We start from the raw sequence: 27,307 nt of genomic DNA, 5'->3' as shown, positions 1-27,307 counted from the left end.
AATGTCATTACCACATTAAAACACATGATTCCAATACACATGTTATTGCTGATCATTGTATACTGTTGCTGTGATAGTGATAACTCAATCACCTAGACAAAATATCACTACAGCACAACCATGTTTACACTTTGTTATTCTTTGACACAAAAATCATCATATTTGCGTTGAGACAGAAAAAGGCATCCCGCATTGCACTAATGTGAACCGCTACAGTTAAGAGGTTTAAAGCAGGATAGATAAATAATTTATTCAACCTACAATAAAATCAAGATTCGGTTCGCTGCCTTTGAGTTGGTCATAATACACATTTAAAAATATGTGTGAACTACAATTGTTATAATGCAGTATATGATTAAAAACACCTTAGAGTAAAAGTCTTCATCAACACCCACATCCAACGTTAAATGTTCTTAGAGCCATTTGTAGCACCCAAAAACACAGTTTTACAATCCATTACATGAATTTCAAAAACTCAATTACCAGATGTACCCTTCTGCATTAAAGTAAAAGCCAACATCAGCATCCCCAATGGCCTTCTGCACTGGCACTAAAATCCTTCCAAATCAAAACACAAAAGTGTATTTTCAAATATAATTTAACCGAGGGTTGTATTAACATACAGTCACTACAATTACAAACAAAATGGAACTTTTTCCTTTATTGTTTGCCCTAACATGCAGAAAAAGGCCTGTGGAAATTTCCAGGGCAGATGAATATATATTTGGCAATGTGGTGAATTTGTTCTTATTGGTTGAGTCCGTTGATGTTTTCAGGAACGAGACCTTCCATGACGGCCCGCTTTGACTCCAGGATCTGCAAGATCGAAACAAAGAAGAGCTTTTTAAACTTGACAGCCCCCTTCTTCCTCCAAATATATACGCTCAGAGAGGATTTTATTAATTACATCTGTACAAACCATCCACTACTATATCCACATGTATGACACTGTTAGGATGAAAATGAAATTCTTAAGTCTTGTTTAATTATATACACATATTTTTACCATCACTAACAGAAACTCAGCTTTGTTTCTTGAAGTACAACCTTGAATGTTTGACACATTCCTCTCCTGAAAATACGCCACATAAGGTAAGATATGAGGTGCCAAACTCACCTGGAAGTTAGCACTGAGGGCGATGATGCTCTGCATGTTTGTACTGTAGTAACCCAAAACGTAATGTCCACTCAGCAGAGGGATCTCGTCCTTATCGACATGTAGCTGCAACCAAAACGTGCACATTCATATAAATGAATGAACATTAATATTTTCATTGCATAAACATTATTCAAATGTCTCACTTGCACCTTACCTGGATGACTTCATTTGTCTCCGGCAACTCCTCCTCTCTAACCCAGACAAACGTTTCATAATCAAACGCAGTCTTGAATCCCACCTGCGGGAGAATAAACACAAGAGTTCAAATCTTTCTTTTACTAAATGGTTTCTTTGTTGTCCCCTCTGTTTCTGTCCCAGTACCTTGTACAGGCCGATCCAGTCCCACGTGGAGGACATGAAGTCCTCCTGGACGGTGTACTGAAGAAGTGCATCCTGGTCGGCGCTCCACACACCCAGAGGAGATACGTGCACCAGAGGTGTATCAAAGCACTTCCTCACCTGGAGGAGAGGACAAAATGAGCTTTATTAATGCAGAGTTTCACAAATTTGTGTGACGGTCCACGCAAGCCTGCTCTTACCTCCAGACTGAAGGTTGCAATGACAGGCTTGTGGTCACTGGCTCCGTAGCTCATGTCGCTGGTGTACTTGTCCTGAGTGACCTGGAGTGGATACTCGTCGAGACCTTCATCGGAAGAAGTCGACGCCTTCTCATCCTCATCCTCTGATGGAAGGGTCTTGGGTTTGATGCGCCAAAGGATCCGATCTGTCCAGGCCGGTTTCCTCTTTTTGCCACTAATCAAAGCAAAGTGGTGATCACGTGGTTCCTCTGTTTCTAACGCTCACTGTGGAAATGTCACGATTCTAACAACTGTCATTCTTACACAGCAATATTAGACACAATAAAGAACACACGCACACACACACGCTGCACTATACCAACGGCGTAGCATGCAGTGGAGAAAAAATGGATGTAAAGAGAAATGGTATCACAGCTTGTGTAGAGGCACACTCACTATAAAACAACACATGCATTATGCAAGCACAAACAACGGGGTGCCGGGTGGAGGAGGAAGTCGTCTCAGGTAATGAATTTGCAGAACGTGTCTGAAATTCATAAAGGTTATTAGATCCACTCAACCCCATTGGACTTTTCTCAGTTATATCGGCTTCCTGTTTAGCGGGTCTCAGGGGTCACCTGTGACGTTTAGAGACACTTTTATCTCCGAGGGAAAAGATAGAAGGGTGCTGTGGCTTAGAATAAATAAAGGAAGTGCGGGGCAGGGTCACAAAAAACCTACAGTGCTTCTTACGTAAAACCAAACCATGTCCTCGGAGGGCTGTGCAGAGTTCAACCGGAAACAAGAAAACAGATGAAGTTTGAGGAATGAGACGTGATACGGTATTTGTGTGTGATTTCTACATTTGGTTTTCTTAACATGTTACCTGGAGTCGTAGGTTTCAGAGTTACGGTCAAACTTGTAAGTGGGTTTGAAGTTCAAAGGCCCTTCCTCAAATTCCTGCAGGAAGGCCTCCTTCTTCTTCATCATGGTGAGCTGCAGGTACACAAACGTCAGTGAGTGAGTGAGTGTGGGATATTGTCTGTGCGCGCGTGCGCTTGTGTCGGCACATCACCTGGTCTTTGTCCCACAGCAAATGGAGGCGCCCGCTGTTAATGGACGAGCGGAGGAAGTGCAGGCCGTGGTCCGCAATGCGGAAGTTCAGGTCGCCGAACCAGAACACCGCCCTGTGAGAGAGGGATTTTCTTTTTTTTGTATTCCACAGTGTGCGATTGGGGTGTTTGTGTGCCTCGGCGTGAAGCTGCACCACTGACTTGTGATCCCTGACGTGTGGGGTGTCAGGGAGGTCGAAGTCTTGAGTCTCCAGGATGTACTCGATCTCATCCACCCGCTGCAGGGCGTAGTTCACGTGGGCCGCTAGGTGGCAGTTTAGAAAGCACACCATGTGGCCGTAGAAGGAGAAACGGACGGTCACTCCTCCTTTATTACCCTGACACAGATAAATGGAAGGGGGGGGGGGGGGTAAAGCACGTGAATATCAAGAATATCCACGTCCTTTATCTTGTGGGAATGATGATTTACAAAATATTGATTAATTTGATTCCTGTGGAAAATTCTCTAGATTTAGCCAGATAATGTTTTTCCAATAATCTAGGAAGTATTGGCCCCTTCGTCCTACACCAATTCTACTGTTCTTTGTTAGAGGTTTCATTCAGTCAAAGCTGTTGCACATCCCACTAAACAAACACAATAGGCTTTACGTAATGTGTTTAAACTCTGCAGCATCTGATGCCGACGGGATTCCTGGGGTGCAGAGTTTAACAGTGTTGCCGTTGGTAAGGTTCAGGGATGACAGGCGCTTTCATCGTGATAAACCTACCCAGTAACCAAAGAAACCCGTTCGAGTGTAGGTGGCCTGGATGTTTCTGATGAAGGGGAGATGTGATTGTTTGGCGAAAACCAGCAGCAGCAAACCTTGCATCCTCACTGATGTGACCTAAACAAAGAGGAAGATACATTTTATGAATCATTTTTTATTAATTCACTTTGTGTTCTTTATCTGTAAAAATGTTTCTTTACTCTCCGTTATGTGCAATATTATGAGGAACAATATCTTGCATTAAAGATGAAATTAGTTTGTATTTGAGGATTTGATGCATAATAGTTTGATTCTTATGTTTTGTGGGACCAACCTTGGGCTTCATAAGACTTTCACCATCTTAATGAATACAGATGTATGACCTATTTATATCTGCCCATTTCCCTTTTTTCCTCTCCGTCCTCTCTCACCTTGACGAAGCCTCTGGGCGCCAGTGTGTCCATGAAGACGTGGCTCCAGGCGTCCTCCACCAACAGGTCGGAGATGAACCTCACAGGAGTGGCATTTACCTCTTGCAGGCTGACAAACAACAACAACAACACAAAACAATGCAAACACAATGCAATCTTCATCCTTGCATCCAGATTCCACTTTTTTTTTTCTTCTCACCCTATCACATAGAGGTCTATGGGGGGCTGGACATCCAGCTGCAGCAAAGAGGTAACGTCTTCGGGGGGCTCCGCCGTTGCCACATTCCAGGTCACTATGTGCAGCCTGTCAGTGTGACAAGAATGAACCAAAGTGATGGAAAAAGAGGGAATACTGACAATCTTATCTTATAATGTAATAGTACACATGATGTAACTGGAAAGAAACCATTTAGACCCTAACCAATAAGTTCTTATTTATCTTAAATTGTATGCCTAGTTTAAACAAAATATACAGTATTGAACAGTTAGACTAAATTAAAAAACATTTCAACATCCACATATTCTGATTGAACAATCAGACACCGCTAAAAACAGTTTAGACGCATAAATAAACCCAAACACCTCCTGCCTTTGTGTACGTGAAAAAGCTTGTTCGCATGTCAACCTGAATGCATCTGTGGGAATGAAGCGGCCGCAGAGCTGGAAGGCTTCGTCCAGCGTGCGGGACACTTCTTCACTGGCCTCGTCATCAGAGCTCATGTCGTCTATGCAGGTCAGCAGCTGAGACAAGCGCTGCCGGAGGAGCACCTTGGACCTCGAGCCCTGAGACACGGAGCTGCTCGTGCTGTCAGAGCGCACGCGTGGAATGTCTGCAAAGGGCTCCATCTTTAAATCCCGCAGTTTGTTTTGCTACCTGTTCGTCCTTAAGGTCAGGAAGGGTTACGTAAGATGAACTGAAATAGAAAACAAAGGCGCTGTCCTCTCGTGGGCGAAGGAAGAAATTCCCTCCGGCTTGATTTCTCCTCAGACTTCTTTGGCCAGTTCGGTTGGAGCCATCAAACGCGGCCCACTGCTCAGCTCCCTGCAAGTAACATGAACTGATTCCTAGTGAGTCAAATCTCCCCTCGGGCCCTTTCTGACTTAAGTCCACGGCCCGTATAACAGACCCGAAAGCAGGCGGTCCAGTCCTCGCTGTGGCAGGGTGGTCGTGCAGTGGGGTCGACTGAGGAATGCGGGCAGGAGGGAGTCCGATTTGGACGATAATCGCAGGCAGGAGACGGGCATGTGAACGTGCATTTGTGTGTGCGTGAGTGTGGGTGTGTGTGTCGTCACAGTAGAAGTGTAGGACTGGGGTCTGATCCTCATTGTGACTGGTGTTGCAAGACTTGAGAAACCCTTCAGATTGCTAAGAGGTTTATTAACAGCATTCTCTTTAGCAGCTGAGGACACTGAACAATGAATGTAGCCCCGCAATTATAGACGAGCATTAGTGAGGGGACAACAGCACACAATAGCATTAGCTTCTTTTGGCCTTAATCCAGTCTCTCTTCATGTAGGTGAAAGGTTATCCTGGGGCGTTAAGAGGTGGGGGGGGGGTTAAATTTAGTTTTGTAAGCCGTGACATGCTTTTTCAAGAACAAAAGCTTGAGAACAAAAGCTCAAATAATTGTAATCAAGTTTTACACCACAGTTAATAGCAGAAGATTCTAGAAGCAATGACGCAATCTGCAAGTTCTAAAGGTCATGTTTAGATGCATATTGCAGATTTCCATAAACCAGGTGAGATAATATTTTCTTTTATTTAAAAGTTTAGTTTCCGAATGAAGTTGTCTGTTTTAGAAAAAGTGTTTCTCTTGTATCTAAAACATACAAAAAATAGGAAAATATATATTTTGGAATTTCACACATTTGCCTTGATAATTTACAGATCCCAAACAATATACACTGTAGTTACAATTATTGAATTGTTTTGAATGTGGCTCTAATGTTACTAAAGCATTAAATGGCCTATATTCTCATGAGCATGTTTTACCCCTATTATTACACAAAACACCTTGTTCAATTGACTGAAACTGTGATAATTTAAAAGAAAAATTGTCAAAAATTTAAAATCAATTGATTTTATTATTTTCAAAGGAGCAAAGTATTCCAAAAGCAATATAACCATAATACCCTGTTTTGGGGATTTTATGATTGAACCGCATTTTGTGATAGTACTGTATCTTGCTAACAAACATTTGAACAAATTACTCCATAATCTACAATTACTTGCATGAAGTCATTTCATGGCAACATGTGATCCATCAACAAATCTTGGCAGGAAGTTTAACAGATTTTGTGTGGATCTTTGGGGGGAAAATTGTACGACCAGACCTTATTGCCCCATGCAAAAGAAAAAATCTTCTGTGCCCCAGTTCTCGCTGCCACTTCATGTATCCGCGTCACATGCAGAGTCTTACGGCACATTCTTTAGCGCGCAGTGTTAAGTGGATAAACCAGGGGGGTCCACTGGTTCAGGGAGACATGAGGAATTGGAGGCTATTTAAGTTTTATCACAAAGCTCTGCAAAGACTCAGAGCTTGCAGTTACAAAGCTCCTTAGAAAGGTTGGGCAATTCAAACACCTTACAGGTGGGTTATACCCTCTCTCTGCACTCTCTTGACCTCTACATGCCTGAGGTCAATGAAGAGAATTTGGTTTATTTGGGATTCCGAACATACCTGCACTTGTCTCTCCCACCACTTGGTAATCTTCCAGTGCTCATTTTCTCCCCTGTCGGAACACACGAGCAGATGTTTGCCTAACTGAGAGGAAATACACATGCAAGATCGAGTAGTTTAAAGGAGCACACACAGCTGCCCGGTAACACTGAGCTGACAGGGATGCCTGAAAGTCATTGCTGAAATGGCTTTGTAATCCTGTCAAATCACGGTTAGCTTCATCCACGTTAATGTGGAAAGGCTCTGAAGGTCACATCTAATAACAGAGACACTTTACCTGAGAGCCATTTTAAAACATTAAAACTTGATAAACAGATTGTGATAACTGTTGAGTTTTGTACATCCGCGCTATGAATCTGTGACAGTAGGATGATCGAACCCTAGTGGGTCTTGGTCTAAACGTGACCTGAACAGAAAATGCTGCAGAAATACTTCAGGAAGTACGAAAGCACCTGGAATGTTTTGGTTTCATTTGGATGAAATGTTAACAAACTATAATTGCACATACAGCAGACACAGAGCTGGACTGGCATTCATTTGGGTTTGTGTCTCTGGTCATCTGACAAACAGATGCAGTGGTGCAGGGATGAGTTTTTTCGATTATTGCTGAAATAAGCTCATGGTAAACACAAGTTCATAATCCTAATTTTATCTTCACAAATCCACATCCCATTTGTGATTTTTGAAGCGACTGTACAATAGGAAGAAAAGCAAGTTGCTAACCTGGTTGGTCTGTTTTTTGGCAAAAGCAGGTAGTTTCTGCTTTAACGATGTAACTGCTTCGACCTCTAAATTCTCTTTGTTTTGTTGTCTAGAAGGTCATGTAACTCCCCAAAAGAGCTACAACTGGACTGATCAAAGTGAACCATTTTTGTAAAACTATACAGGCACTTAGAGTCAATATGATCTGGAGGAATACCAATTGTCAAATAAAAAAAGATTTTTCCAAGCTTTTAACATTTTCAGTAACCCATCCAGAAACTCTTTTCCTCACACAGTTCTCTACATTTTCCTCCTCCACAATGCCCTATAAGATGCAAAACAACAATATCATGACAACCACCTTAAATCGTTTGTCCATTTTACACATCAGCTGAAAGAAAAAACACCATCCTCCTTTCTGTACCTTTATCCGTGTGCCTTCCTTGTGGTGTCCGGAAAGAAGCCGCAGACCCCGTGAGCGCAGACGACAAAGGTCTCACAAGCGGAGCCAAGGGACTGGATCTGCTTCCCTGCGTTGAGTCGCGTTTTTTGACCGGTTATTGCTCTTTTTTTTTGGTTCCCTCACTTTGTTCTCAGCTGCTCCCTCACTCAACCTGCTCTGGACTTAGAGCGTAACATCGGATCAAGCGTTTATCCCAGGTTGGTTAACAGCCCGGTGAGAAAGTATTATCTACTTCATGAATGGACATGTCTGTTTATTGAGTGTCACCGTGACGCATGGTATTTGTTGCTCCAAAGCCTTCTTTGTATGTTCATAAATAATCCTGTAACAGTATGGAATGCGTACGGCGCTCTGCTTGTGTGCTGTTTCAATCAAAGCGCCGATAGCGGTAGAAAGTGCAAAAATGGGAAATATTAAACAAAAATGTTCCTCAGAGTTTTTGATAAAATGATTGATGTGCTGGCAGTTGAAAATATATTAAAATATTTCAAATAGCAAGTTGGACATCCCTTTTTCAACACTCAAAAAAGTCTATTTAGAGCACATTGTTACCTAATTATTTTGACCATTTAGAACGTAAAAACCAGATTAACTATAATGAGCCAGATTGTGTAAGGTCTCCTAAACTGTACCGGCCCCTCCGCTGCCTCATAATCAGGATTTGAAGTAATCTTTGCTATCCAAAATTGCTTAGTTTTCCCCTGCCACTCAGTCTGTGCAGTTATGTGTGTATGTGTCTTCCACTGTGTGTATATGTACACTGGACTAGTAAAACAAATAATTAGTTTACAGTGAGAACATATATTGTGAATAGATTTCTTTGTTTTTTTAAAATCTAGCCTTTTTTTGCCCCAAAAATGTAATGAGTTGCCTTCCAATCATTTTCAATGCTCTAAAGTAAAGTATAGCCATCATCAGTGAGGATAGTTCCAGTAAAGCAGGTCATAAAAAGTGTGAATCACATGACACTGGGAAGGTGGCAGCTGTAACTGCCCAACTGTGCGTTTTAGTGGGGCGGACAAACACAGAGCTACACAGTCATGGACACACAAACTCACACACTCACACACACTCACACGCAGTCACACACACACCAGTGAACACATGTCTGCTCCCCAGGTCAATGCATGGTGGAGATAAATAAGGGAGGAGGTCTTAGCTTTTTTTTTTTTAAAACATTCAAACATCAAAACGTGTGTACAGTTGCTTTGCTTCTTTTTATTCATTTCTTTAGGTCTCCAATGTACAGTAGTGTTATTGGAAGATGACGAAAAAGGCACAAATTCACAATAAAAGAAAGAAAAACAGGAGACAAGTTAACAGGGGTGACAGAGAGCAAGAGAGAGGAAGAGAGAGAAAGAGAGAGACATTTTAAAACAGTTTGGGGTTGTGGAATCATTTGGTTTCATATTCGGATTATAAATTGAGGAATCTAACAACAGACATCTATGAGATTCACTCCTTTAAACCATGTTCTCTCACAAGTTTGTAAGTTGTCAAATGGACCTAGTGTCATGTTGCCAACCACATCTAATCATCTTATTCTCATTTTTTTTTAAATCTATGCAGCTATAACTCCAACCGTGCGGCTCCCACTGCTTCTTAATGTAAAATAATTTCCCGTCGCCATCATAAACCACACGAAGGGGGAAATCTGACTTCCACCGAGACTGACACGTGAGCTAATAATATGGATCAATCAACTGACCCAAGCTGCCGTTACGTGTTCCTTTTTTCCACGAGAGAAGCGAGTGTAGTTCAGAGACCGACAACAGAGGTACAACAACACTCGGAACAAAAATATATATCTATACACTGTCCTGCCAATAAAACGTGGTCCCTGTGGGGGAATAACAACGTGCCAAAGAGAGGAAATAGTGAACAGGGTGTTAATGTTTTTCCCTTCCAATTACAAACCACACGCAGCTCTTCGCTGCTTTGCTGCTTCATCAAATACGCAGCAAAACCATCTATCGTATGTGAGTGTCTCTTTTTAAATGTCTTACCAGCAACTCACAATAAAAACCCAACTTGGTCAGTGTGGTCTGTGATAGAGAGGGAGTAAGAGGATCAAGAGTCAGGGGGGCGCGGTGAAGGTCCGGCAGGACAGTCTGATCTATATATATGTGTTCATCTAAAGTACTTTATTTAGTATTTACAAAGTCAATACATACAGTACATCCACAAATCTCCATGATTCAGTTGATGGCCCCATCACAGACGGTGAGTGAGATGCTCGATGGACACACACAGAGAGGCGGAAGCCTTTTCTTTAAAGGGGAGGCAACAGAAACGCAGTAACGAGATTAAAAACTTGATCCCACGTACAGAAATAAAGGGATATGAAATCATTCACCCAAGAGGAAGCAGGTATTAACTTCTATGCTTAAACGGTTGCCAATAATGCCCTGAGCAGTCTAGTGGCCATTTTTCCGCCGTTAGTATGCATGGCAAGTCAAATAAATTGAGATGAATTGGCTCCAGCTGAGAGATGACCACACAGTGACATTAGTAAAATATCATCCTGTAAAAAGGCCTTTAAATGCTTCTCCTCCGTGTGCTATAATCACAATTTAAGAGGCTCTGGAAGACTGGTGTAAACGCTGCAATACAATGGAAAATCCACCACAACAATCCACCTCAGGGTGCCATCACCAATATCTAAAGATGTCATAGCAATCCTGTACACAATCATGATTTACTGTGCACTGTCATGTTAAGAGTTAGACTGGATTTAGCTTTTCCTGACCGTGCTGCTCCAGACCGGGAAAACAACAATAACAAATAAAGAAAAGAAAATATTAGGCCAATGCAGACCTTTTATTACAAGCTGGAATTGATACAGTCTTTGTTTGAAAAGCCCTTCAGTGGAACTGCTGGTCATACTCTTCAACATTCAATCCAAATATGTGTGTGTGTGTGTGTGTGTGTGTGTGTGTGTGTGTGTGTATGATACTCGTTCTGATGGTTCTGTCGTTATCCGTTGCTTGCTCTTTAAAGTTCCACGCGTCTATAGGATGTGTAGGGAAGGTAAATAAAGGATGGATAGTAACAGTTACTGAGGTCAAAGGAGGCCAAACAGACTTTAACAAGGGGAGGAAGGCGATTGGCTGCTGCCATCACTCCACAGCTGTATTACTTGTATTACCTCCCTTCTTCACCAGCCAGCATGAGATCTTTTCAAAGACACTACTGTCTCTCGTGTACACTCATGCATATACCGAAAAACCACAATACTACACGTAACAGGGTTCAGATTCAAGTAGGAGAGAAATCTGCCTCATCCAAAGACATACACAATAAAACCAGCGTTTAATAATTAGTTAATCAACAGCTAAACCATCCTTGACTTTCAGCATGGGCATTACTGACTGTTTCCAGCATAGGAACAGTAGAGTAGATTATAATTGTGAGGATAAAAAGGGAGACCAACGTGTCATGGTAGTTATTGCTATTGCTGGATAAGACCATTTATCCACTGGAGGTGACAGAATGGCTGACAAAAACGTATGCAGATCTCATAACGTTTTACTTTCAATTAATCATTTATCTATCTACAGCAAGCGTCAGGAGCTGCGTATTGTTGATGGCTGCTAATGTTTAAATCACCGAGCTTGCACCTAAAAGGATGTGAAGACCCATCTATGGCCGGTCCAATATGTGTGTCGCTTTGCAGAGCGACACAGTTTTACTCATATATTTTACTCATTTAAACATATAGCGCCCACACACACACAGTGTGCACTCCCTACAAGTTGAAACCAATGAGCTTGAAATGATCTGGAGAGTGAAAAATTAAAAACATGCCTGGAAACCATGATGAGTTTACAACGCTACAGAGCCACACAAAAGTAGACGCACACACACACACATACAGACACACACACACACAAACTCGCAAAGCAGAAAAGCAGAAAAGCCAATGGATGCCTCAACACATAAAGGGAGATGCTATCTGGTGGGTCAGGAGCACAGCAGAAACAAAATGACCCTCTTAGCAGCACAGCCTCAACCTCACAGCTGTGCTTTATAGACGTGCACGTTGGTTCAGCCGATGGGAGGAAACACTGCATGTCCCAAGAGGAGAGCAGGAGGTATCATGACAAATCCAAAAATAATAATAACAATAACAGGATCATAACTGAACACTGAACAGATAACGTGTTCTGAAAAAAAGAACAAACAGCCACAGACAAAAATATTATATATATATATATATATATAAATGTAAGTCTATATATATTTAAATACAATTATTCTGCTCTCCAATAAAGGGTATACTGTATATATACACCATTGGGTTATCTTAGAGGGAAATAAATCCTAAATTGCGGTGATAAATGACAGCATTATCTGTAAGGTACAACAGTTTAGACACTGAGAAAGAAAAAGAGAGGACTGACTCATCTGAAGTGCTACTGGAGGCCTCAGAGCACTTAATAAAATGGGGAAAATATGGATGGGACTCAAGGGAGGTGGGATGTGGTGGCGGAGATCATCTGAAAACTGGGATTTGCCTGGGTCCAGGTCCCTAAAAACCAGATTGTATCAGGGGTGGGGAGGGAGGAGGGGGGTGGGGGGGGAGTCAATTTGGACCAGCCGGTCAGATGTTGCGCTAGTAGGAATAGACGTCTGGTCTGAAAGAAAAAGAAAAAGATGAAGAGCTTATACAGGAAGATTTTCCTGTATCACTGTGTAAAAAATAATCAGTATATGTATTAAAGTTTGTACAGAGAGACATTCAAACCTCTAACCTGATTAGCAGCAGAATTCACTGTCCAACACAAACTCAGTCCTCTAGAGCCACCATCCCTTTCACTGGGTCCTTCACTCTCATCTGACGCACAAAAGACCATCGGATGTGTTTTTACATAACACACAATGGTAGATACATACACTCACAGGTGGTCCTGTTACGGGGAAAAAACGCACCTCATCTAGCTCCTTGCGTGTCTCCTCCTCCATGCGGCGGATGTCTCCCATGTTCAAGTCGATCCACTTGTCGATCCAGCAGAACAGCTGACGGTGGAAATTAGTGAACAAACGCTTCTCTTGCTGTAAAACAACGTGTGAGATGAAAGAGAAGGTCATCCTAGGGGTTTGAGTATTGTAAATAGATTTTCTTTCACTCCAAATGATATACGTGTTTAATTCCATCCTGCTTTTCCTAGTGTATCCTCTAAAGGCTGGTGCATAACGAGATGTGAGACACTGTATGTACACACACACACACACCTGCGCACACAAACAATGTCTGTTCTGCAAGATCATGCTAAACACGTCAACAAGACCTGTGGCTACCTGAGAGTTGTGACGATCACTAACCGGTATGCACCACGACAGTCCACACCCTAAACACACCTTTTGAATGAAGCTCTCCACTTTATTTTGCAGGCCCCACCACTTGAATTTGACAGTGACCAGTTTGTAGGCACACATGTGTGGGCAGTCTGTCTTCTTAGGAAGTTCCTTCTGCAGATGCACAAATATACATACAGGGAAATTTTAAATTGATAACAGAGATCGATGGGCTAAATAATATATTGACATTTTCAATTACTTCAGCAGTGAGTATACACAATTACAAACAAGTATCACACAATTGTTTTTTCTGCCCTTAAAAATGAACAGTATTGAAGTTCTATGTTGATCATGTACTTCGGTGTCTCAACCAACTGAGAATTGAAAAACAGGGCACTGTACCTTCCAGTCTGGTCCTAGAGGGCCTCGTCCTGTCTTCGCTGACTTGTACCTGCAAGGATCCTCCTCTGGCTTGTAGTCCTATAGGGAGGGGCAGCAATGAAACAGAGCAAACAACACGGGAGAGGGTTTGTTTTTTTCTCAAAAACTACAAAATTGCTTTAACTGTGTCAGTTTTGGTCTTGGGTTCAACTTTTTCACCTTTGAATCCACTTGGCTTCTGTCCGCGATGTCAATATATACGACATCAACTTTCTTCCAGGTCTCTGCATCCAAACCATGCACCTGCAAGACAAGCACACATCTTCTGTAGGCAGCCCACATACACAAGAGACAGGGTAAAAGCACAAGTACGCACGTATGATACATGCATGCAAGGGCGACAGGGTTCTCTGGTAATAAGTTGAGCCCTTTTCTTGCAGTTTTTTCAACAATTTCCTACACAAGTGTTCATTGAGCCATATTCAATTAGAGGACAAGACCGACTGAAGTCACGTGAAATGTGTAACTAAAACCATTAGGGGAAATGGATCATTTAGACCATAAACACACCATTAGCCATTAGTAGTGTAGAATGACCATCAGCTTTCATTTAGGTCCCCAAAACAGCCTTAAAAAATCACCCTGCTGTTTAGATACATGCATGCACCTCATCAGCGCAATGCAGTCTCTCACTAATTACATTTTCCAGGTGTCCCGTGTCAGGTTTGTGCCATGTCTCAATCTTGATCAAGAAGTTTTCTTTCATATACTCATTCTGCAGAGAAAAGAGAAATAACCCTGAGTGGCGAGGGAACAGTCAATCTACAGAAAAAACATTAAATATAATTGAAACAGATCAGTCTCTGATCAGATACACACAGCAAAAAGAAAACACAGCAGTTCCATGGTGTCTGACTATCCCTACTGCTGTGTTGCTGGAATAGATCAAATTTCTTTCTAAACTTTCAGATTAAATTGTTGCCTCTCTATTCAACACACATGCAATCTGTAAGTTGAAAGAGAAATAAAATACTTACAGTGATAACTGCAAAGTCAGATGAAAGAAAGCAGAGGGGCAAAAATAGAGAGAGAAAAAAGAATTGTTAAAAGAATTTAACATGACACTTACATTTACAGCACTTACAGCATTTACACTATCGGACAATGTGTGGAGGAAAAAAGGGGGGATTTGTTCCGCGATGTTTGTCGGTGGGTATCTTGTGTTTTGTAGGTTCAGGTTGCTTCTATTAACTGTCCCGTGTCTTTGTATGAAAGACGGCTATCCGGCAGCTGCCGGCGTCTGTGGGTGATCTCAACCTGAAAGGCTCGAGTGATTGCATTGGCTCCTCTGACTGGACATGCAGTTAATAATTCAACTGCTACTTCAAGTTCACAGGGACACGGAGACAGAGAGACGGAGGGCCGCAAAGACAGCAGTCATTGGAGTCAACTGTGTTCACACGTAAAAGCACATTCAAGTTTACGTCAGTGCATTGCGTCGACATTTTGTTTTTTTTATTGTAGATCCAATCCCTCAGTTCTCTATGTTCTACTTATTTTTTGCAATACGTTATGTTCTTACTTTTTGTTTATTTGTTGTGTGTGTGTGTGTGTGTGGGGGGGGGGGGGGTCTACCTGTGCGACAGTATGGGTATGCGTTCCAGGCTTTCTCATGTATGTTGAGAGCTGAAGCTGGAGCCAACATTCTGACGAATGACGGCACTTTACTGCAAGACAGAGGAGGGAGCAGAGAACAGACCAAGTCTAATTATATTTGATTTATCTATTTTCTCAGGAGAGATTAGGTGAAAGACGTCCATGCATGAAGACAAGATCAAGAATTGATTTTGATGCACAGTGTGAATGATGGTGATTAGCTTAACTTAACTTAGCTTGGAACAAGCTAAACAAAGATTAACCATACTCACATTAATTGATAACAAGCTGTTGGCAATTAATGTGAGTATGTTAGCATGCTAGTGGCTGCTAGCTCAGAGTACCTATGTTAAGCTAAGCTAACCTGGCTGCTGGCAGTAGCTTCTGTTCACTGTACGCACATTTTCATCCATCTCTTGGTGAGAAAGCAACGGTTTACCTTATATGTACAACTGTTTTTGAAAAATGAGTTACTAAAAAAGTAGTTACCAAAACTCATTGAACTACTTGGAGGGAGAGAGGGGCTTTAAAGTGGTGGACTGATGCTGAGAAATGGACAAATGGATGTGAGCCAAGCGATGCAGCCCGAGGGGGATGATGAATGACGTAGTCTTCCTGAGTGAAGACTTTTGGCCAACTGCTTACCTCTGCAAATGGTAAATTTTGTGTGTGTACTGCCCCTTCTCTCCGTCTTTCTCATACGGCTCATTTTTTAGCACCTCCACTCCTTCTCCTCCACCCGTCTCATTCTTACTGGCCTCGGCTACAGAGTACAGCTGGCCAACCTGGTACTGAAAACAGAGAGAAAGAACCGGTTAGAACATCAGGAGACAAGCCGTTATCCTCCACATGTGTTATCCCTAAGAAATAACACATCTTTTTTCTATTTCAGTATAAAGAAGTAGATTATTTTTTTTCTTTCCAGACGTCTTCCTTGTCCTGTCCTTGTCCCTAAAGCCTCGTGATCTCTCACAGACACACTTTTTATTCTCACACCTTTCTTCCTCCCTTTCCCAGTCGCCCTGGTCCCGAGTGTGCACGTGAATGTTTAACACAGGACAATGGCTCCCTCCCTTTCTTAATCACCTCTAATCCTCCATATAACCTCTGCACAAAGCTGGACCAGAGACAGACGTACATCACACACACAGTTTCTACACATCATCTGCACGGGAGAAGGATTACAGTTATTTTTGCTGTTTCATTGTTCTTTGTATGCAATAGATGTTAGAGGACATCTTTTTAAACTAATGCAACAGGGTCCACAGAGAAACCTAAAAAACGCCTGGTACTAGATTTTTACATTGAAAGGTTTGTAGAAATACAAACAGAGTGACAAGCCACAGAATTGTGTTTCATCACAATTGACTTTTACATGATGTCTCGTTACTGAGTAGAATGATCTGCTCTTCTGCCCCCACTTGAAACAAAATACAAATATAAAAAAATAAATATTATTTTATAATTAACGCACAGTGATGTAAAAAGATGAGCACAGACACAACAGAGATTATCAATGTAAAAAGTAATACATAATATACGTTTCTGATCAAGTTCTTTTGAGAAGCACATGCACAAATTTAGTAAAAGTTATAACGTCAAAATATGAAGGCTGTTTGTTTTAATGTCTCCGATCAATCAAAACTAAAATATTTTTCCTAAATGATGGATTGATCATGGATATGAGGGAAATTGTGCCCTAAATACTCACATAAATTCATCTCCTATGCATAGTCTTTTTACTATTTGCAACAATTAAGGTTTACGATTAAGGTTTGAAAACTTGAACAATACTGCATCAGTAGTTGGAGCTTCCTGAGGACATTTGATGTTAGAAAGGTGACCAAAATAAAGCTACTATTCAGAGCCTGATCCTTTCAAGTATGACCTTTGGACCCTTTGTGCTTATTTAAAAGGTTATGACTTCACAAGGAACAGCGATGAAAGACAAAAAGACAATGACCAAAATAACCTTTGCCAAGCTGATTTAAATTACCTTCAATTAGATAGATCCACAACAAAACACTTATTCATCTATAGCAACTGAAGACACAACTCTTGTGCTTTTAAAAAAATAATTCAATTGAAACAGCAGAAGAGCTAAGAGAAAGGAAACCAACCAAAAGTGCGATTTGATGCCGAATTACAGAAGACTGCCATAAAAGAGAGTTGGACAACCCAGTCTCCAAAAAAAGCGTGAAATGGCTACGTTGGTCCACCGTGATAAACGTAGTCATGTTACGTTTTCCCCCAAAATAACGTTACTATGTTACGTTTCTTTTGGCCCATTCATTTACATTGCTTTGCAAATAGGTCACGTGACTATCAAGTTTCCCGGTAGCGAAAAGAAAAACATGGCGGACGGTCAGCATAATCTCCGTGAAAAACACAATATTTTAAGAAAGCATCAGCATTTGTATGCATTTCGATGGCATTTCTAGCGAGAAGTATGCGTTATTCTTTCATAATCTTCTATCAGAGACTGTAGAAGACCTTCCGTTTATTCGTTTCTGCGAAGATTTGAGTGTCCCTTTGGCAAAGCGTGGCTACGCAACGCCTTTAACGGCGCATTATTAAAAAAACACTTCCAGTGGGGGCGTTACCGTAAAGAAGCGTTCAGCCTTAAAGCCACTAATCGCCAAACAAAACAAACTCAAAGCACTCGAATCACATTATGACTTTTTAAACATAAATTCCGTTATTTTTATGAGTTTTCAATGAAAGAATGCATCATTTCCGGGGGTAGGCATGCCCGGGACATCCCGAATTATGGGCAATTTTGATTTGTCCAGCTTTTTGACAGCTCCAGTCCCGACTTCCAATCACAGCCTCCTAAATCAATGACGCGCCTAAAACTCTCGGTTCGAACATTACGTCTTGTTTACATGGGAAAGGGGGGCGGGGCTTCGCCCTCAGAGCGGAGCGTCATTTCTCGCTCCACACGTCTCCTCTTTTTACTGGCCAGGAAAACGGGCGATCTATCCCACGTGGGTCTGGCTCCATTCCATTGGCTCTGACGAATCCATAGAGAGGCGGGACTTATAATTTGCCCGGCAAACGGAGAGATTTGAGCTGCATTGCTTCCACTGTGCGTGAAGTGGCCGTGAGGCCTCCACTAAAGTCTCTCTCTATTTGTTCTGCTTTACTCAATAAAAGTAAAACCTTTACAGATATACTGTCCACACACTAGGCTAACATAATGGAGACTTCCAGGCTTCGTCCTTTATGTTTTATGGGGATAAAGCCCCTGTAAGTAGTTTTTTCCCAAGCAAATCTGAGTTTCTTCTTTTTTTGTGTGTCCCATACAAATATCAAAATATATATACTGATTTTCACATCCAAACACACTCACTTATGTTCCCTTTTATCATGACAACAAGAAATTTCAAGATATACCTTTTGCTTTCATAAATCATACAGTGTGTAAATGCCCAGCAGTGTACGGTCCGGGGGCCCCTATCGGGCCACTTGTTAGATGGTTCGATTAGTCTATCACTACTATACTTTGATCTGACGACTAATTTGCACATCATGCTCGTACCGGCATGGCTTCGCCCTTCCCAGGCATAGTTCATCATCTTCCGGGGTCCTATAGCCAGTGTTGGGAAAGTTTACTTTCTACATTAACTAGTTCAAAGTTTAGTTTACAAATTTTAAAAAGGAACTAGTTCAGTTCATAATTCAAAATATTTGAACTAAGTTCACGGTTCCAAAAACTAGTTCAGTTCTTTTTTTCCATACGTTGCTGCGAGCTATTTTTTTTTTAAATTATTGCCACAGCCCAGAACCACAGACAGCAATTATTTTATCAGTTTTAACACTGAAGCTATGCATCAGATTTAATCTTCTTATCCAATTTGAATCCTTATCCAACCAGGGTTTACATTAGCATTGAGGGGACAGCATTTCCCTAATGATTCTTTGATGCTATGTTGCTGTCTATTCACTCCACACTAGCAGCAGTTGCAGAGTTTACCCCTACACTACATTCTCAAACACATGCTGCTTAAATGGTCTTTTTTAAATAAGGAATTATTAAAAGAAAAACAGGACAGTAATCATTAAGGTGCAAATGTTTGCAAAGAAAGGTCAGATTCCTCCCATCCTCACCGACCTTGTCAGTAACTTCATAAACTCTTTAAAATTATTATACGCCGCCTCTTTGCTACACTTATTAATGCGCGTTTATGGTGTGTTTTCTATAGAAATCTGGTACCCCATTGAACGATGTTAAGCTGAACGAACGCGCCGTTCATAGACACCAGAATGAACGAGAACAGTGACGTTCATCGGGCATTAATACAGTACGTTGAGTTCACGTTCGCCCAAAATATCAACATCGAATATGAACGCGTTCAGGCACAACACTGTCCCAAAAGGGCCGGGATCGCACCTCACCCAGCATGCCTCGGCCTTCACTTTTTTCACTACAGAGTTTTGTTGCACCCTGTGACTCCGGCGTTAGACTCCTTCGACTGAGTTTTAAGATGGGTTGGATGGGTTACTGACTAAAATTTATGCCCCCACCCCCTAACTGCCTCAGGGAAACTTGTAAATATAATAAGTCAAATAAGTCAAACAAGCAAGTTGTATCTGGTTTAACCCTTTTATTCCTGTAGGCGTTTTTTAGGTCTCATGCTGGAAATTGCATTTACACACTAAAACTAGGATAACGCATGTCTGATGATAGTGACAGTGAGTCTGTCGATCAAGATGAGGATGGAGACATAGTAGAGGTTGAAAATCCTCCTTGTTGAACACCCCACAATACATTCTGTGCTCCCTCTGGCATAACATTTCTAATGATATCATGCCCCCCCCTTCAGTATTTTAAGACATTCTTCAGGTTATTGTAGGCCAGTTGAATGTGTATGCCATAAAATTTGACACAAACAAGCCCTTTAAGTTTACATGTTTTGTATGTGGATTTTGTACATACAGTGTTGGTCATTTCATTTCTTTGTTTAATATTTTTGAATTTATGTTTGAATCCATTTGTGGTTAATGTGCTCAAAATGCACTACTTTCTTAATGCTTACATTGCTTGTTTGACTTATTATATTTACAAGTTACCCTGAGGCAACAGACCTAAATCAAGTTAGGGGGTGGGGGCATATATTTTAGTCGGTAACCCATCAAACCCATCTAACAAGTGGCCCGATAGGGGCCCTCGGACCGTACACTGCTGGGCATTTACACACTAAAACTGTATGATTTATGAAAGCAAAAGGTATATCTTGAAATTTCTTGTTGTCATGATAAAAGGGAACATAAGTGAGTGTGTTTGGATGTGAAAATCAGTATATATATTTTGATATTTGTATGGGACACACAAAAAAAGAAGAAACTCAGATTTGCTTGGGAAAAAACTACTTACAGGGGCTTTATCCCCATAAAACATAAAGGACGAAGCCTGGAAGTCTCCATTATGTTAGCCTAGTGTGTGGACAGTATATCTGTAAAGGTTTTACTTTTATTGAGTAAAGCAGAACAAATAGAGAGAGACTTTAGTGGAGGCCTCACGGCCACTTCACGCACAGTGGAAGCAATGCAGCTCAAATCTCTCCGTTTGCCGGGCAAATTATAAGTCCCGCCTCTCTATGGATTCGTCAGAGCCAATGGAATGGAGCCAGACCCACGTGGGATAGATCGCCCGTTTTCCTGGCCAGTAAAAAGAGGAGACGTGTGGAGCGAGAAATGACGCTCCGCTCTGAGGGCGAAGCCCCGCCCCCCTTTCCCATGTAAACAAGACGTAATGTTCGAACCGAGAGTTTTAGGCGCGTCATTGATTTAGGAGGCTGTGATTGGAAGTCGGGACTGGAGCTGTCAAAAAGCTGGACAAATCAAAATTGCCCATAATTCGGGATGTCCCGGGCATGCCTACCCCCGGAAATGATGCATTCTTTCATTGAAAACTCATAAAAATAACGGAATTTATGTTTAAAAAGTCATAATGTGATTCGAGTGCTTTGAGTTTGTTTTGTTTGGCGATTAGTGGCTTTAAGGCTGAACGCTTCTTTACGGTAACGCCCCCACTGGAAGTGTTTTTTTAATAATGCGCCGTTAAAGGCGTTGCGTAGCCACGCTTTGCCAAAGGGACACTCAAATCTTCGCAGAAACGAATAAACGGAAGGTCTTCTACAGTCTCTGATAGAAGATTATGAAAGAATAACGCATACTTCTCGCTAGAAATGCCATCGAAATGCATACAAATGCTGATGCTTTCTTAAAATATTGTGTTTTTCACGGAGATTATGCTGACCGTCCGCCATGTTTTTCTTTTCGCTACCGGGAAACTTGATAGTCACGTGACCTATTTGCAAAGCAATGTAAATGAATGGGCCAAAAGAAACGTAACATAGTAACGTTATTTTGGGGGAAAACGTAACATGACTACGTTTATCACGGTGGACCAACGTAGCCATTTCACGCTTTTTTTGGAGACTGGGTTGAGTTGGAATGTAGAGAGGGAGAAAGAGAAGATGAAGCTCTTCAGGGACGTGATTCAAGGGCGCGGGGGGGCACACACAGTTCAATAGACAGGGGACGTTACTCAACTGTATTCAGGCTTCATGTGTCACGTGTTAGTCAAATCTTTTTTAGTAAATCTAATCGTGACACCGCGTGCTGACAGTCACACAATTTCCGGGCTTCCCGCTCCAGAGGAAACCTGCCTCATTACGTGGGAGCAACATGTAAAGCCTGGAGGACATGCACGGGGGACATGTCAGAGGGACATGTTCCCCTGTCCTCCGGCTTGTGCTTTTTCGACTCTCAATCAAAATGGAAAATGCACAAGTACGAGCCCAGATCTGAACTGTCACAAGATGTGGATGCGGATGTAGTTTCAGGTGATTCTGTTGCGACGCGAATAAATAAAGTGAAGTGAAGATAGTAGGGGACAGAGGGACACAGAGAAAGAACAGGGAGAGGACAATGAGACACTGTGCTGACTGTGTGGGTCCCACAAGCTGATCCTTGCTTTTTTCCTATGTGTGGACGTTTGATAAATCACAGAGAAAACGTGGTGTGTTAAGCGCATGAATACAATCACATGTTAAAGTCCAAACGGCCACTCAAAAAAGAGCCTTTTTAGAGCTGGCAGCCACTCGTGCTTCACTTTAACAGTAAACTTGAGAACAAGAAAACAAAAGCTACACCTTGAGCCGTTTTTAGCTACACACAAACACCCAGACGCACACACTGAAATGTAATGCAGTTAAACTCACCTCCTCCACAGAGATAGGAAGAATCACTCGACTGGCAGAGAAGGAAAAAGAAGGGAGGTTACTCAATAATCATGAGCTGACAATCACAAACAGGTTCACGCTTTTGCACAACATAGTGAGTGTGTGAAAGAGAGAACACAAATCCTTATTGACATTATAATACTATATTAATCATGCTTCAATTTAGTAATAACACAATAACAGTAAACAGGGTCAGCCAGGAGAACTTTGATAACACAAACGGACAACTTTAAGCGTTCCGCTAATATATATATAATATAATAATAGTAGCTAGTTCATTTCTGATTTTTGGCTCGACACTTTTTTATTCAAGAAATGTATAATAAATTGAACAAAGGTAAAAGATTCACGCATTTCACTTTGTTACTGTACCACGGAGTCATCAGGAGAGAATAAATGATCTTTTCACGGTTTCACGAGAAAATGAGAATATGCTTCAGTGAAGCCAGAAAACAGCTAATGCAGAAACGGAGCTGGTTTTCAGGTTGAGGAGTTCTTCTAACCAGGTTTATAACAGTCTCTGCCAGAGGTTCTAAAGTTAATATGAGGATATTGTGTTTTAGGTGTTGTCCTTAGATATTGCTGCTGAAACCATCATCATTGTGTTCTGTAAATGATATTTACAGATTCATACACATGATGATTATTTTGTAAATGAGCCTGAGATGTATGTGTTTCCGTTAAAATGATTCCAAATGTTAAAGAAAGTAAGTAACTCATATTGTTATACCTTATTTAACAAACACACTGTATTTCTTATTTGCACTGTATTTAGTTTTAATGGATTTGTTTTGGCCTTGTGCAGCATTCTTTGTTTTTTAATTTCCTATGTTTTTTAAATGGTTGGTCCTTTACAGCCATGGCATAAAACAGTGTAAAGTAAGCTGCTGTCAAAAAAACACACACATGCATCCACACTGTACATGCATAAAGCACAGGATTGTTCGTCGTGTTCAGTTTGCGTGGCATGTTTTGCATCAAAAGAATTTCTGTTTTACCACTTTGCTTACAGTAGTGTGGGAAATCAAGCTGGCTGACAAATGGCCACAGACGTTGCACACTTGCAGGAAGAGCCAAGAACAAATTTCTTTGCGCACAGTTTGACTGTGTGGCGGCGGGCCCAGTAATACTAAAAAGTAAGATTATAATAACGGGGTGACGGTGGCGCATGGAGTAGAGAGGATGGACCGGGAAGAGCAAGGTTGGCCATTTGAGCCCTGGCTGCTTCATGTCTCATGTCAAAGTGTCTCTGAGCAAGACATCCAACCCATAACTGCAGCCCCTACTGTTATTTTTAAATCTGTTTAGTTCACATGTGTGATGTACAACACAAACATTTAGTACGCATTGGTATTTTAAGAAGAAATATATTAGACATATACTGTACTTATCATACATTGTTTTCAGCAGCTGATCTAGAATAAAAGTATGCAATGTGTTCATGTGTTGTGTAAGCAAATATGTACTTTAATGCAATAAACCTTTTTTGGCAGCTTGGTATATTATACATTATTATTGTATAGAATGACGAATGGAATCACAATTTGAAAAACCTTCATACAAAGACAAACCTTCCTGGTTCCAAGTTATTGTTGAGGTCAGGGAACTCACCCCAGTGACTTTATTAGTGTCACCCAAGTACACTAAATAGCATGAAAAGAAAGAATAATGAAATAAAAAAATATGTATTTCTGAGTATACCATATTGTTGAAAGCATCAACTCAAATCGCTACCTCCTTCCTTGAACTCTTTTGTATGTAATGCACACAACAGTATGCAGTTTTGTGGACTGTTTGGTAACCGTGTGATGTATGCTCAAATTCCGATAATCCCACATCCCACTTGCTGCTATTCAATGTAATCTGGGGCTGAGTCGCAGCCACATTGGATGGGAGGCCAGATGCTGCAAGGAAGGCAGGCAGTCTATTATGTCAAATTACAATATTACGATTATTTGAGATACAGTACAGTTCTAAAAACAGATCTCTCAGAATCATTGTTTTACATGTCTTAATGAGTTAAATTTACAAATGAGGCTTAGGTGAAACAAGGACTAAAGTCCCCTTAATGTTCTCTTGCTCTGTCTCTCTCTCTTTCTCTAATCTCCTCGGTCTAAAGGTCTTGACAGGAAGATCAGGTGTCTCTGTCTTCAGAAAGCAAACACGCCTCTTCCCTCCTGCATGGTTCATTTTTGCTGTCTTCTCCTCTTTTCAGTCTCTTTCTCTGTCAGTTCTCCACTCTTTCACTGCTTTTTTCCTATTATCTTCATCACACTCTTCCTCACACTTTTTTTTTAACGCTGCACACCTGCTAACGGTCATGGAGTATAGGAGAAAAAGTGTAGGAGTGATATAGGTCAGATAAGCAGTACAGAGTAACATGCTGTACTGCATTCATACATGAATCAATTCCCTGCCTCCTGACCCCCATGGTGGCATATGTGTGTGTGTGTGTGTGTGTGTGTGTGCGTAGCGTCTTTGTTTGTCTGTGTTGACAGCATGTAGAAGTGCATTTAGCATTTAATCATGACCGATTTAATTAATTCCCAGGCAGACTGCTGGGACCAAGGCTCTCCCTAATCACTTTGGATCTTTAGCCACGGCATCATTCTCATCGGCTTCTTCTGGGCCATTAAATGATTGCATATATTTGGTGAGAAACTAAGACAATAATGAGTGTTGATTAATGTATGTCCATTTTAGCCTGACTCGGATCAATACGTTTCAAGATCAGTGTTATTTTTAGGCGGAAGCTGCCAATAGCTGCACACGTGAGCCAGTCAAGTGCAGCTCTGACCTTGCCATAGAATTGCTACAAACAGTTCAAATGCATGATTACATCAATAAATTAAATAATCTTAAAGTCTGTGTTGACGTATGGGTCACGTGTTCCTTAAGGAGCCTGCCAATAAAACAACAATACAGTCGGAAGTCCCACACCATGACTAACATCTGATTTCGTGTCTCCCGGTGCATCCAGATGCATCCATTGGCCTTTATAACCAGCATTCTGAGTAGGCCTCAGTGATCAGAAACACTGAAGCCCGCTTGTGTTAAAGTAGGTTGACGTGTGAGAAAAAAAATCTTTCGGTTTGCACGCACGCTCCCACTTAATGTGCCAACCGGTCCCCTCGGCCCAGCTGTCACACATTTTCTTTTAGAAACGACCGGTGCGTCAAAACCTCGCCATTTGCCGCAAATGTTCGCCAGCGCTGGGCACTGTCCACCTCTCCGCGCCTGCCATCTCCATTCCTCCAGAGGTGAACCCTCTGAGCCGGGCTCCTTTCCATCATTCACCTTCAGCGCGCATCAATAACATGGCCACGGTGGGCTTACAGGGCTGAGACGCGGGCAACGGTGGGGGGGGGCAACGGAGTGACTTTCACCCACCGTTCCCTCCTCAGCACCACCCGTTCTGCGGAGCATCCGTCATTTTTTTTAGCCTCTCCGAATGCAACAGCAAGAGCCTCCCGACTGCACTTGATGGCTCGTGATGCAAAAAAAAAATGTGAAGGGCACCGCCGTGCACGCGCCGGGAGCCGGGTTTATTACCTCTCCGTTTATTCGCTCTTATTCATCAGGGTGATTTTTTTTAGAGTTGTGCGTGTTGCGTGCACGACGGAACACGACGGACGCGCGGTCGAGCAGATTGCGGGACTTCGACATCACCCCCCCCCCGGCCGCAGTCTTGTAATTCCGCTCTCAGGCGAACCGGCCACAATGTCAGCGCTGCGAAACCCGGCGGGTACATGCTCGCACGTCCTCGAACACACACACACACACACGCATACGCACGCACGCACGCACACGGCTACTTACAATTCCTTAATGAGCATTTTCTGTCGGTGCGTTATGCCCAATATCCAAGAGGGGAGCAGCTCGATACGGGTCCTGAAACGGGGTCGATTCCTCCCTCGGCTGGTCTCTTCTTTCCTCCGCTCGCTTCTCTCCCACCTCTCCCCCTCTATGTCATTCTCACTCCACACTCGCTTATTTCTTCAAATTCACTTCCTGATCGGGGCCGCGGCGCGGCGTTGCTGTTGCGCGCAGAGATGCGAGGCCTGTGCAGAGCAGACTACATAGAGAGGTGGCAGCGGGGGGGGGGGGGGGGGGTTCTTGGTGGCTCTATACAGCCCACATAATTACTGGGAGGGACTGATTTTTTTTTTAGAGATCTATAGTGAATATGTCTGCTTCACGTTTTAAATGCACAACCCAAAAAAATAAAATGAAAAGTAGATTTTTTTTTTTAATGGCTCTCCAAAGCTGAAATTAGATTTAGTTCCCCCCAGGAAGGTTCAACTTTCATTTTTCATTATTCGAACATTTATGTAACCAGAAAAGCCGATCGCTCACAATCAAAAACACATTTTAATATATTACGGGACTGTCGAGACAGCAGAACTAGATTCTAAAATATTTTAAACCATCAGACAGATTTAGCCCAGCTTCTCTGAAACCATTTTTTTCAGAGTGTGCGGCATCCTCTGCGTCATCGCAGTCACGGTGACGTCAACGCGTGGCTGTTTACCATCGTAGTATATAAAGAGTTGACACGGGAACCACCGCGGCTGGCCCAGACAAGCACTGCGTCAGCTCAGCAAGCCCTTCAAGCCCCGCATCCAACGTGAACATCTGCCTCCAGACATTCCCAACCCCCTCGGGGCCATTTGGAGAATGGGGACTGCCAATAATAGCTGCCATGTAGTGATTCATTATAACAAATACGACCATTTGAATGTAACTGCGTTAGATGATGGAATCGTAGGTCCACAAAGGAATCGCAGGGTGACCTGTTATTCTCTCAAGGACCTGTGGAGGTCCCCCGTGCACGCTTTCATCCCCCACCCACGGGTCTATGAAACCGTGTGGGCACGTGATGCGATGACGAGGAATCACAGGTCCCTAATCCAGCCCCGCGTCCCCGAGAAAGCAGGATGTGAGAC

At 42.1% G+C, this 27,307-nt stretch overlaps 2 protein-coding genes across 3 annotated transcripts; both read right to left on the bottom strand.

Annotated features, from left to right (window-relative positions):
* Positions 1 to 119: 119 nt before the first annotated feature.
* Positions 120 to 5,565, bottom strand: inpp5kb (inositol polyphosphate-5-phosphatase Kb). Of its 2 annotated transcripts, XM_037466620.2 has the most exons (13): positions 4,553 to 5,565; positions 4,127 to 4,231; positions 3,928 to 4,036; positions 3,518 to 3,634; positions 2,952 to 3,127; positions 2,753 to 2,864; positions 2,564 to 2,673; positions 2,431 to 2,457; positions 1,699 to 1,912; positions 1,481 to 1,618; positions 1,314 to 1,397; positions 1,118 to 1,222; positions 120 to 816 (listed from the first exon to the last, which is right to left on the bottom strand). In XM_037466620.2, the coding sequence occupies exons 1-13, from the start codon at positions 4,771 to 4,773 to the stop codon at positions 748 to 750; spliced, it is 1,587 nt and encodes a 528-aa protein (XP_037322517.1). In that variant the 5' UTR covers positions 4,774 to 5,565; the 3' UTR covers positions 120 to 747. The 2 variants fall into 2 exon arrangements, with proteins under 2 accessions (XP_037322517.1, XP_037322518.1); XM_037466621.2 differs by lacking the exon at positions 2,431 to 2,457.
* A 3,406-nt stretch (positions 5,566 to 8,971) lies between these two features.
* Positions 8,972 to 26,449, bottom strand: pitpnab (phosphatidylinositol transfer protein, alpha b). Its single transcript, XM_037467742.2, has 12 exons — positions 26,181 to 26,449; positions 22,341 to 22,371; positions 15,757 to 15,902; positions 15,091 to 15,182; positions 14,493 to 14,500; positions 14,156 to 14,230; positions 13,675 to 13,758; positions 13,477 to 13,554; positions 13,135 to 13,245; positions 12,706 to 12,828; positions 12,528 to 12,610; positions 8,972 to 12,410 (listed from the first exon to the last, which is right to left on the bottom strand). Exons 1-11 carry the CDS (start codon positions 26,195 to 26,197, stop codon positions 12,563 to 12,565), a joined length of 813 nt encoding a protein of 270 aa, XP_037323639.1. The 5' UTR covers positions 26,198 to 26,449; the 3' UTR covers positions 8,972 to 12,410; positions 12,528 to 12,562.
* Between the last annotated feature and the right edge of the window lie 858 nt (positions 26,450 to 27,307).

This window comes from Pungitius pungitius, chromosome 16, assembly GCF_949316345.1.
Source record: "Pungitius pungitius chromosome 16, fPunPun2.1, whole genome shotgun sequence".
In the NCBI taxonomy this organism is placed as follows: Eukaryota; Metazoa; Chordata; class Actinopteri; order Perciformes; family Gasterosteidae; genus Pungitius; species Pungitius pungitius.
The sequence above is the reverse complement of the archived record's forward strand: the minus strand, read 5'-3'. Positions and strand labels throughout refer to the sequence as shown.

Excerpts from the sequence above, each read along its gene's own strand:
- inpp5kb (XM_037466620.2), bottom strand. The coding sequence starts at position 4,773 with ATGGAGCCCTTTGCAGACATTCCACGCGTGCGCTCTGACAGCACGAGC. Across the intron at positions 1,619-1,698 it reads TTGCAACCTTCAGTCTGGAG|GTGAGGAAGTGCTTTGATAC; the intron begins GTAAGAGCAGGC and ends CCTCTCCTCCAG. Across the intron at positions 817-1,117 it reads CCCTCAGTGCTAACTTCCAG|ATCCTGGAGTCAAAGCGGGC; the intron begins GTGAGTTTGGCA and ends TCGATCTTGCAG.
- pitpnab (XM_037467742.2), bottom strand. Across the intron at positions 15,903-22,340 it reads TTCCTATCTCTGTGGAGGAG|TACCAGGTTGGCCAGCTGTA; the intron begins GTGAGTTTAACT and ends CTCTGTTTTCAG. Across the intron at positions 15,183-15,756 it reads AAAATTTACCATTTGCAGAG|TAAAGTGCCGTCATTCGTCA; the intron begins GTAAGCAGTTGG and ends TCTGTCTTGCAG.